The 12173-nt window shown below is 42.7% G+C and overlaps 1 protein-coding gene across 1 annotated transcript in view; it reads right to left on the reverse strand.

The window, feature by feature from the left end:
• Positions 1-12173, reverse strand: part of LOC140206151 (probable voltage-dependent R-type calcium channel subunit alpha-1E) — a 632362-nt gene that overhangs the window by 41817 nt on the left and 578372 nt on the right. Inside the window, exons 40-41 of the mRNA XM_072274389.1 lie at positions 10653-10758; positions 1714-1821 (exon numbers count right to left, since the gene is read on the reverse strand). Of these exons, the coding sequence (XP_072130490.1) occupies positions 1714-1821; positions 10653-10758 (214 nt within the window). The remainder of the gene's footprint in view (positions 1-1713; positions 1822-10652; positions 10759-12173) is intronic.

Below are 12173 nucleotides of genomic sequence, written 5' to 3' on the forward strand. Positions count from 1 at the left end.
ACTGTGCCATCTGAAGATATTCGGTGATCCAAATGATTGACGTATAATGTAAAAAGAATTTGCCCCAACACAAGCCCCTGTGGAGCACCACTACTCACTGGCAGCCAACCAGAAAAGGCTCCCTTTATTCCCACTCTTTGTCTCCTGCCAATCAGCCAATGCTCTATCCATACTAGTATCTTTCCTGTAATACCATGGCCTCTTAACTTATTAAGCAGCCTCATATGTGGCACCTTGTCAAAAGCCTTTTGAAAATCCAAGGACACAACATCCACCGATTTTCCTTTGTCTATCCTGCCTGTTATTTCTTCAAAGAATTCTAACAGATTTGTCAGGCAAGATTTTCCCTTGAGGAAACCATACTGACTACGCCTTATTTTATCATGTGTCTCTAAGTACCCCGAAACCACATCCGTAACAATCAACTCCAACAGCTTCCCAACCACAGGAGTCAGACCAACTGGCCTATAATTTCCTTTCTTCCGCCTTCCTCCCATCTTTAAGAGTGCAGTGACATTTGCATTTTTCCATTCCCTCAGAACCATGCCAGAATCAATTGATTTTTGAAAGATCATTAATAATGCCTCCACAATCTCTTCATTCACAATTTTCAGAACTCTGGGGTGTATATCATCTGACCTAAGCAACCTATCTACCTTCAGACCTTTCAGTTTCATAAGCACCTCCGTAGTAATGACAACTTAAAATCACACTTCCTCTCCAGCATCATTTTCCAGTGGTCCGTTATCTACTCTTGCCTCTCTTTTACACTTTAAATATCTGAAGAAACTTTTGGTATCCTCTTAAACATTATTGGCTAGCTTACTTTCATATTCCATCTTTTCCTTCTTTATGACTTTTTTAGTTGTGTTCCTTTCCAATCAATTTTGGCCAGCTCCTCTTTCACATCTCTGCAGTTCCCTTTACTCCACTGTAATACTGATACACTTGACTTTAGCTCCTCGTTCTCAAATTGCAATGTAAATTCTATCATATTATGATCATTTACCCCAAGGGTTTCTTTACCTTCAACTCTCTGATTAATTCTGGTTCATTGCACGACACCCAATCCAGAATAGCTGATCCCCTACTGGGCTTAACCACGAGCTGTTCTGAAAAGCCATGTAGTAGGCATTCTGGAAAATCCCCTCTTGGGATCCAGCACTAACCTAATTTATCCAATCTAGCTGGATATTGACTATCGTAACATTGCCCTTTTGACACCTATTTTTTAAATCTCCTATTGTAATTTATAGATCACATCTTTATTATGGTTTGGGGGGGGGGTCCCAAAGCTCCCATCAGGGTCTTTTTACCCTTGCAGTTCCTTAGCTCTTCCGATCCTCTGTTACTTAGATCTAATGATTTGATTTCATTTGATAATGATGTCCTTTTGCTAGCTGGGTGACCACAATATAGTTGAAAAATCTCTAATTCAGGAAAGTTGCAATTCTTAACTCTGAATGGTCTTCTAATTTAGAATCTTAAGGCTTATGGTTGATAATTGATTACTGAAACCTTCGGGTGATGTGAGCTGTCCATGGCCATTTCCAGCACACCCTTCATGGTACACAGCACACTTTTCTTGGGCGGGAACATGTCTTACTTATTGAAAAGTCATTGATCTGAACCGTTAATTATTTCTGTCTTCACAGATGCTACCTCACCTGCTAAGTGGGGTAATCTGGGCAACCTGGGTTTCTCTTCACTTACATGTGTGCATGGGCACCAAGAGGTCCAGGGTCTTCTGTGATAGGTGAGGCCAAATTGTCATGATTTCCTTTCTCAGTTCTGCATCCAGCTGCTGCTTGTCTGCTCCACCTAACAGAGAAATTTGTTCGGGAAGCACAGGTCAGTATTCACAACTCGCAATCTGGAGAGCACAGGAACACTGCCCCAAACTCAGAAATAACTGGCAATTGAGCACATACAAACAATTCCTTTATTAATGAATAAAAGGGACCTATCAATTTTCAAATATCTCCCTGAGAATTCTATACCTGAAGAAGCGTGTGTGTTGTTGGTAGTAAAGTCAGCATTTGGTGCCCATCACTGATCGATGCAATCACAAGGCAGGGTCAACAGAGTCCTACTGTCTGAGGAGATTACTCAATTTTGGCATGTCACTGAACACTCTAACGAACTTCCAGAGGTGTATTGTTGAAAGTAACCGAAGATATACATAAGGAATTTGTACATTCTCCTCATGACTGCATGGGTTTCCTCTGGGTGTTCTGGTTTCCTCCCTCTGATTAGGCTAGGATTAAATTGGGATTGCTGCGCAGTTTCTGTGCTGTATCTCAGTAAATAACTAAGAAATAAATTTAAAAAAAGAGTGTCACTCTGTAACTCCCGGTCCCACTCTTTGGGAGGGTATCTGAAGTACTTCAGCCTCTATTTTTCATTGAGTCATAGAGTAAAATAGCATGGTAACGGGTCCTTTAACCCAAACTCGTCTGTGTCAACCATAGTGTCACTAAGCCAGTCCCATTTACCTATATCCTTCTAAACCCCTTTAATCCATGTACTTGTCCAAATGCCTTTAAAAATTGGTATTGTATTGGCCTCAACCACTCCCCTGGCAGCTCATTCCAAATATGCCTCATTCACTATATGAAGAAGCTGACCCCCCAGGTCCTTTTAATACTTTCCCCTCTTACCTTAAACCAATGCCACTAGTTTTTTGTTTCCCCTTCCTGGGAAAAAAAGATTATGTGCATTTAGCCGATCTCTGTCTCCCATGATTTTACATACCTCTATAAGAATAGAACCCCCACCCCACCCCCAACTCCTATATTGACCCATTCTCTGTCTGTAATGATTTTACACACCTCCATAAAATTACACCCCCCCCCAGTGTCCTACGTTGATCATATCTCTCCCTGTCATGATTTTATGTACCTCTATAAGGTCACAGTCGCCCCCCCCCCCCCCAACACCCACCATCTCCTCCATTCCAAGGAATAAAGTCTGAGCCTGACCAACACCTCCACATAATTAGGCCTTTGAGGTCTGGCTGCACTCTTGTAAATTTTCACTACTCTTTCCAGTTTAATGATGTCTTTCCCATAATGTGGTGACCGAAACTGTACATAATACTCCAGGGGCAGCCTCACCAACATCCTGTACAACTGCAACATAATGTCCCACCTCAATACAAATTCACAGACATCTCAGCACCAATTATTGTTTCTCAGTCTCAATCAGATTACTTTATAACATCTTCTGTTCCAAGAATGACCTCTCCCTCTCTGTTTTTGTCTCTCTCTTTGGTCTTCACCCCCTCCCCCTTCACAAACATTCACTGTCTTCACTTCTCTCCTTGGCCGGAATTTAAAATTCAATGTTTTTGTCACATTTCCGTTCTGCAGAAGTCCTTTATTCAGTTCCAGCATGACCTGAATGGACACTGAATCCATGAACACTACCTCACTACTTTTTTATTTCTGTTATTTTTGCACTACTTAATTTAACTTAACTATTTAATAGACATATATGTACTTACAGTAATTCTGTTTTTTCCCTCTATATTCATTGTAGTGTTGCCATAAAGTTAACAAATTTCACGACATATAGTGGCATGCAAAAGTTTGGGCACCCCTGGTCAAAATTTCTGCTACTGTGAATAGTTAAGTGAGTAGAAGATGAACTGATCTCCAAAAGTCATAAAGTTAAAGATGAAACATTCTTTTCAACATTTTAAGCAAGATTAGTGTATTATTTTTGTTTTGTACAATATTAGAGTGAAAAAAAAGAAAGGAACATCATGCAAAAGTTTGGGCACCCCAAGAGATTTGAGCTCTCAGATAACTTTCACCAAGGTCTCAGACCTTAATTAGCTTGTTAGGGCTATGGCTTGTTCATAGTCATTGTTAGGAAAGGCCAGGTGATGCAAATTTCAAAGCTTTATAAATATCCTGACTGCTCAAACCTTGTCCCAACAATTAGCAGCCATGGGCTCCTCTAAGCAGCTGCCTAGCACTCTGAAAATCAAAATAAATGACGCCTACAAAGCAGGAGAAGGCTATAAGAAGACAGCAAAGTGTTTTCAGGTAGCCGTTTCCTCAGTTCGTAATGTAATTAAGAAATGGCAGTTAACAGGAGCAGTGGAGGTCAAGTCGAGGTCTGGAAGACCAAGAAGACTTTCAGAGAGAACTGCTTGTAGGATTGCTAGAAAGGTAAATCAAAACCTCCGTTCGACTGCAAAAGACCTTCAGGAAGATTCAGCAGACTTAGGCGTGGTGGTACACTGTTCTACTGTGCAGCGACACCTGCACAAATATGACCTTCATGGAAGAGTCATCACCTTTCCTGCGTCCTCACCACAAAATTCAGTGTCAGAAGTTTGCAAAGGAACATCTAAACAAGCCTGATGCATTTTTGTAATTAAAATAGAACTTTTTGGCTGCAATGAGCAAAGGTATGTTTGGAGAAAAAAGGGTGCAGAATTTCACGAAAAGAACACATCTCCAACTGTTAAGCACAGGGGTGGATCGATCATGCTTTGGGCTTGTGTTGCAGCCAGTGCCACAGGGAACATTTCACTGGTAAAGGGAAGAATGAATTCAATTAAGTACCAGCAAACAACACACATCAAAGTTGCTGGTGAACGCTGCAGGCCAGGCAGCATCTCTAAGAAGAGATACAGTCGATGTTTCGGGCCGAGACCCTTCATCAGGACTAACTGAAGGAAGAGCTAGTAAGAGATTTGAAAGTGGCAGCAAATTCTGGAAGCAAACATCACACTGTCTGTAAAAAAAGAAGTTGAAGGTGTAAAGAGGATGGCTTCTACAACAGGATAATGATCCTAAACACACCTCAAAATCCACAATGGACTACCTCAAGAGGCGCAAGCTGAAGATTTTGCCATGGCCCTCACAGTCCCCCGACCTAAACATTGTCGAAAATCTGTGGCTAGACCTCAAAAGAGCAGTGCATGCAAGACAGCCCAAGAATCTCTCAGAACTATAAGCCTTTTGCAAGGAAGAATGGGCGAAAATCCTCCAAACATGAATTGAAAGACTCTTAGCTGGCTACAGAAAGCGTTTACAAGCTGTGATACTTGCCAAAGGGGGTGTTACTGACCATGCAGGGTGCCCAAATTTTTGCTTCAGGCCCTTTTCCTTTTTTGTTATTTTGAAACTGTAAAAGATGGAAATAAAAAGGTAATCTTGCTTAAAATATTAAAGAAATGTGTCATCTTTAACCTTATGCCTTTTGGAAATCAGGTCATCTTTTACTCGCTTAGCTATTCACAGTAACAGAAATTTTGACCGGGGTGCCCAAACCCTTGCATGCCAGTGTATGCCGGTGATTTTAAAATCCGATTCTGATTATGACTTCCATGTTACTGTGTTTCTGTGTCACCTTAAAACGACACGAGAGGTAGTAATTGGGGGACAAGGCAATGGAGGATGAAATTAATAAGTATTTTGCATCAGTCTTTGCTCTGGAAACACAAGCAGTATGCTGGAGAGTGTCAGGTGGTAGAAGTGAGTGCAGTTGCTATTGCTAGGGAGAAGATACTTGGCAAGCTGAAAGGTCTGAAGGTATACAAGTCACCTGGACCAGATGGTCTACACCCAGGGTTCAGAAAGGGTAGGTGAAGAGATTATGGGGGCGTCCGTAATGATCTTTCAAGAATCGTGAGATTCTGGCATGGTTCCAGTGGACCGGAAAATTGCAAATGTCACTCCACTCTTCAAGAAGGGAGTGAGACAGAAGAAAGGAAACTGTAGGCAATTAGTCTGACTTCAGTGGTTGCGAAGATGCTGGAGTTGATTGTTAAGGATGAGGTTTTGGGGTACTTGGTAAATCGTAAAATAGGCTATAGTCAGCATGGTTTCCTTTGGAGAAAATCTTGCCTGACAAATCTGTTGGAATTCTTTAAGAACAAACACAATCGACAAAGAAGAATCAGTGGATCTTGTGTACTTGGATTTTCAGAAGACTTTTGACAAGGTGCTGCACATGAGACTGTTTAGCAAGATAAGTGCACAGGAAAGATACTAGCATGGATTGAGCATTAGCTGATTGGCAGGAGGCAAATAGGCAAATAAAAGGGCTCCAGGCTGTGTACTTGCTGGAATTTAGTAAAATAAGAGGGGGGAGGGTTCTCATTGTCAGATGCTGAAAGGCCCAGATAGAGTGGATCTATTGTGGTGGAGTTCAGTACCAGAGGGCACAAATTCAGAATAGAGGGATTTCTATCTGAAACAGAGATGAGGATGAGCTTCTTTAGCCAGTGGGTGGAGAGCCTGTGGAATTCATTGCCAGTCAGCTGTGGAGACCAGCTCATCGGGTGTATTTACAATAGGGGTGGATAGATTCTTGATAAGGCAGGACATGAAAGATTACAGGAAGAAGGCAGGAGAATGGGATCAGCCATGGTCAAATGGTGAAGCAATGGACTGAATGGCCTAATTCTGCTCCTGTGTCTTATGGTCTTATCTACATGTCCTGCTATCTTAAGAGGTCAGTGTACTAGGAGTGGAATAAGTGTATCATTGGCAGGCTACTTTGTGGGAGTTACTGTTGGGATGGGTGCTGGGTTCCCGCTATTCAAAATCTATTGCAACGAGTTCACTGTGAAAGCTAAGTATGTAACATCTCCAGACACAAAATGAGGGGACTTCAGTTTGTAATAGCTTGTACTGACACTACATCCACACTATGCCGGATAATTTTGAAAACGCCGGTTTTGAGTAAAAACGACAGGCGTACACACTAAGCGTTTTTCAAAATAGCTCTGTCCACACTAACACGGATATTTGGGCGAATCTCCTCTACTGGGCACGCGCAGGATACACAGAAAACAAGCGAAGAGGAAACGGTATACTTGGTGCGTGTTTGTCCAGTTACAGAGTAGAAAAACTTAAAAGGAATTGCCCTTGGCTCTCGCGCAGGAGGACTTAAAGCTAAAAAAAACAAATACTGGAGCGTATGGAGGCAACTGACAAGGAGTTCACGGACAGTATGACCTGGCTGACGACGAACATAGAAAACCTGACTAACTCTGTTGCATTAATAAAGCACCTTGTTAAATGTATAAAACATGTATAAAATGTATAAAACATTAGGCTGTTACACATCTATTGTCAGAGAAGTACTTGCATAAATAGGTAAACCACCTTCATACAAGCAAGGACAGAAAACAGGGCAAAGTGAGTATACTTATTTATTCAGTAAGCTATGGGTCAAAGTATTTGATGAGTACATTTCTAACTCTTCTGGCTTCAGTCTCATTGCCGTCTGTTCTGAAATTGTTATATTATGTGGAGGGTTGCGTTCAAGAAAACAATGAAATGCCGCGCTGCGGCCATCTGTTCCGGCATGTCATGACAGCGTTTTTAAATAGTCAAAAAAGCTCACTTTACAATTTAACTCGCACACCGTTCACACTGACTGTGCGTTATAACAGCCGTACGGCAGTGCTTGCGCAGTACCAAGCAGAAGCAGAAAAAACATTGTTGTTGTGGTGTTGTCATGACAGCGTTTTTAAATCTCTCCGATTACCCCGTACACACTACAAAGGATATTAGGCGTTTTCAGATTTATTCACTTTGGAGATCGTTTCTGAAAATCTCCGTCTTCGGGGGATGAAAACTCCGCTTTAGTGTGGACGGAGGGTCAAAAAGAAGAGAAAAAGCTTCGTTTTCAAAATTATCCGGCGTAGTGTGGACGTAGCCTTAGACTACAATAAAGCTCCCCATGTAACTCGGAATAAAGCTCTCAGTGTAATTGGGTGATAATTACCAACTAGTTATTCACTTTAATTTAGTGTACTTGGGAAATTCAAAGGGGTCGGTGCTGGGCCTGCGACTGTGTACAATATACATTAACGATTTGGAAGAAGGGACCGAGAGTAGTGTATCTAAGTTTGCTGATGATATTAAGGTGAGTGGAAAAGCAAATTGTTCAGAAGATATGGAGAGTCTGCAGAGAGATATAGATAGGTTAAGTGAGTGGGCAAGGGTCTGGCAGATGGAATACAATGTTGGTAACGTCGTCCACTTGGAAGGAAAAATGGAAGAGCAGATTATTATTTCAATGTAAAATATTGCAGCATGCTGCTGTGCAGAGGGACTCGCATGAATCACAAAAGGCTGGTTTGCAGGTGCAGCAGGCTACAAAGAAGGCAAATGGAATGTTGGCCTTCATTGCTCAAGGGATTGAATTTAAGAGCAAGGAGGTTATGCTGCAACTGTACAGGGTACCAGTGAGGCTGCACGCGGAGAACTGCGTGCAGTTCTGATCTCCTTACTTGAGGAAGGATATACTGGCTTTGGAGGCGGAGCAGAGGAGGTTCACCAGGTTAATTCCAGTTATGAAGAGGTTAGACTATGAGGAGAGATTGAGTCACCTGGGACTCTACTCACAGGAATTCAGAAGAATGAGAGCAGACCTTACAGAAACATGAAACTATGAAAGGGATAGATAAGATAAAGGCATGAAAGTTGTTTCCACTGATAGCTAAGACTAGAACTAGGGCACATAGCCTCAAGATTTGGGAGAGTAGATTTAGGTTGCAGATGAGGATGAACTGCTTTTCCCAGAGGGTGACAAATTTGTGAAATTCTCTGCCCAATGAAGCATGGGAGGCTACCTCAGTAAATATATTTAAGACAAGTTTGGACAGGTTTTTGCATAGTAGGGGAATTACGGTTATGGGGAAAAGGCAGATAGGTGGAAATCAGCCCATGGCCAGATCAGCCATCATTTTATTGGATGGCGGAGCAGGCTTAACGGGCCAGATGGCCTACTCCTGCCCCTATTTCTTATGTTCTTATGTCCAGTGTCTGTGGTGACTACATCAGCAAGAAGTGCGTCCAGTGTCTGTGGTGACTCACCACCAGGAAGTGTGTCCAGTGTCCGTGGTGACTACACCAGCAAGGTGTGTCCAGTGTCTGTGATGACTACACCAATAAAAAATGTGTCCAGCGTCCCTGGTGCCTCACCAGCAAGAGGTGTCCAGTGTCTGTGGTGACTACACTAGTTAGAAGTGTGTCCAGTGTCCGTGATGACTCACCAGCAAGAAGTGTGTCCAGTGTCCCTGGTGACTGCACTAGCAAGAACTATGTCCAGTGTCTGTGGTGACTACACCAGCATGAAGTGTGTCCAGTGTCTGTGGTGACTACACCAGCAAGAATTGTGTCCAGGGGACTACACAAGCAAGGTGTGTCCAGTGTCCGTGGTGACTCACCAGCAAGAAGTGTGTCCAGTGTCCCAGGTGACTACACTAACATGAAGTGTGTCCAGTGTCCCTGGCTGACTGTTGAGCTGGTCATTTTCATACAATGTGTACATTATGGCTGGTGTCTTGCAAGAGATCAAGGTTCATCCTACAAAGGTCAGAATAAGAAGATGGAATGGAAGGATATCGTGAAAAAGTAAGGTTATAAACTTCTGATTCTTTCTGGCGGTTTGGGCAATCTGAAGAAGGCCACATTTTGACTCTATCAAGTTATTCTGAGATGTTGGGCATGGGTCTTGAGTGTGTGGATTAGTTAAAAGTCAGACACACTGAAAAGGACTGCAGTCCTTAAAGATCAAAATGAAATTTCCATAATATAGGCCACCGGAAAGAATTTCATTATTATTGACTGGTATTAAAATTAGCCCATTCATTTGCCCTGCTTCTGATAATTGGCCTAGAAATAGATATGGCTTTTATTTTACATCTTGAAATTGAATTACAAATCTTGGAACTGCCGCAGTGGAACGTGAATTAATAATTGTGTTGTCCAATACCTAGTTCACTGACTAAGTTGCAAAGGTTGAATGACTGGATGTTTGAGGTTGAGGTTAACGAGGGAACTCTTTGTGGGAAATGGAGAGAACATGGGGTTAATGGGAGCTCAGAAGATGGGTTTGGCAGATCAGGATTCCAAGTCATAATATGACATTGAGGGTGAGGGATATGCAGGAGTGTGAGGCAGACAGTGAGAATGAGGAAGATCTGAGAGTGATGGAGGAGGAAAGTGAGGGAGAGCTGATAGTGGGAGGATGGTGAGTGAGGGAGGGTGAGAGTGAGGGAGGGTGAGAGTGAGGAAGGGTGAGACTCAGGGAGGGTGAGAGTGAGAAAGGGTGAGAGAGCAAGGGAGGGTAAGAATGAGCAAGCATGAGACTTTGGAAAGGAGAAAGCTTCAGAAACAAAGACATAAGAGACTGGGGATGCTGGAGCCTGGAGGAAACACAAAAGGTGCCGGAGGAACACAGCACGTCAAGCAGCATCTCTGGATGGAAATGGATAGTCAATATTTCAGGTTGAAAACCTTTATCAAGATCAGATGAAGAGCCTTGAGCTGAATTGTCGGCTGTCTATTTCCCTCCATAGATGCTGCCTGAGCTGCTGAGGTCTGAGCAACAGTAAGAATGTGTATGTGTCGGAGAGAATTATACATCCAGTGATGTGATGAAAGGTTAATCTGTTTCTCTTGCCTCTGATGCACTTCTAACCTGCTAATTATTTTCTGCTACCTGTTTTTATTTCAGGTCCCAATTATCAGGAGCATTGTAATTGTGTCTGATAAACACACCATGATACACCTTGGGACATTTTACTGTGATAAAACGCACCAAAGTGTTCTTGATGTGGTTACTCCCGGTTAAGGTTTGTGGAGTTGTGATGTCGATGATGAATGTCCGCTTACCTCTTGCAAGCTTGATTTGAAGTGCAGTCCTGATCAAGGCCATGAGGGTGGAGGTGAAGTGGACAGTCTTGTCCTCGGTCACAGGCATATTCATCAGTACCAGTCTCTATAAAGGAGAAGGACAGTAAGCCACAGCCAGATCCAGCAATGCTGCCTTTTCATCCTGTCTCCATACTGGGATCTAGCTACTTCCCACAATAGATCCAATCCAGTGACTCTAGCAGGTTATGTGTTTTCTTGCAAGGGCATTATATTCCCTTATCCTTCGCTTACCTCCCCCTCTATCTGACAGTATTCTCCAGCTTTTCCACGTCCTGCACCTTCCTGCCACTGAGAACTTTGGATCTACCAACCACCATTGGATTTCTAGCCTATCTACCTTCACAGTGGCCATCCCCTGTTACACAGCAGCTAACCCACAACATTCTTCGCTCCCCATCAATCTTCCCACCTTTTTATGACACATGAACAAAAACACTGAGGAAAAACATCAACTTTCTTGCTTCACATTGAGAATTTGTCTCCACTTTTTTCTTGGGACACTAATCTTAGAAATGGCAGGAGAGTTCAGTTAGGTGGTCAACCTTTGTATCTACTAACAGAGCAATAGATGGGGTCATCCATGTTCTGAAAGGGAGCCTTCATCCAAACCCCTCCTATCTTCCAATTGCAATAAATTATTGATACACAGGCACCCTTTTATTCATAGAAAATGCATGGCAAAGAAGTCCATTCAGCCCATCACATCCATACCGGTCATCAGTCAAACCTAACCCCAACCCACAGCCCGCACTCCCCACGCCCACCACTAGATCTGTAGCTCTGCAGGTCACAGCTCTTCCAGTACACATCCTAACAATGTATAAATGTGACGGAGGTTTCTGCCTTTCACCAGACTCTGGGTTGCAGAACCTATCCTCATCTTGTTCCTAGACCAACTAGATAAACACGTTGGTCCTATTTTCTCTACCCAGGTCTCTAATAACTCCACAAACCTCAGTTACAGCTTCACTCAACCTACTGTGAAAAACACCAGGCATTCCACTTTTCCTCACTACTACCATTTCCGTGTCCTGGAAACATCCTCATAAATCTCCTCTCCAATACAATCTCAACCTCCCTGGAGACCAGGATCATATGCAGAACTGAAGGCGTGGGCTGGCTGTAAATGTGAGCAATTTTGGGGCCCATATTTAAGGAATGGTCTGCTAGCTCTGGACAGGGTCCAGATAAGGCTCACAGGAATGATTTCAGGAATGTAAGGTTTAATGTATGAGGAGTGTATGATGTTTGAGCCTGTACTTAATGAAGCTCAGAAGGATTTTCAATCTTATTGAACCCTACTGAATACTAAATACTCAATACTTAATACTGAATATTTAAAGGACTCCTCATCTTATTTTCTCCAGTCCTACTGAAGCATCTTGGCTCGAAATGTCGAATGTACTCTTTTCCATAGATGCTCCCTGCTGAGTTCCTCAAGCATTTTGTGTGTGTTGCTTGAATTTCCAGCATCTGCAG

Source organism: Mobula birostris, chromosome 12, assembly GCF_030028105.1.
Source record: "Mobula birostris isolate sMobBir1 chromosome 12, sMobBir1.hap1, whole genome shotgun sequence".
Classification (NCBI taxonomy): Eukaryota; Metazoa; Chordata; class Chondrichthyes; order Myliobatiformes; family Myliobatidae; genus Mobula; species Mobula birostris.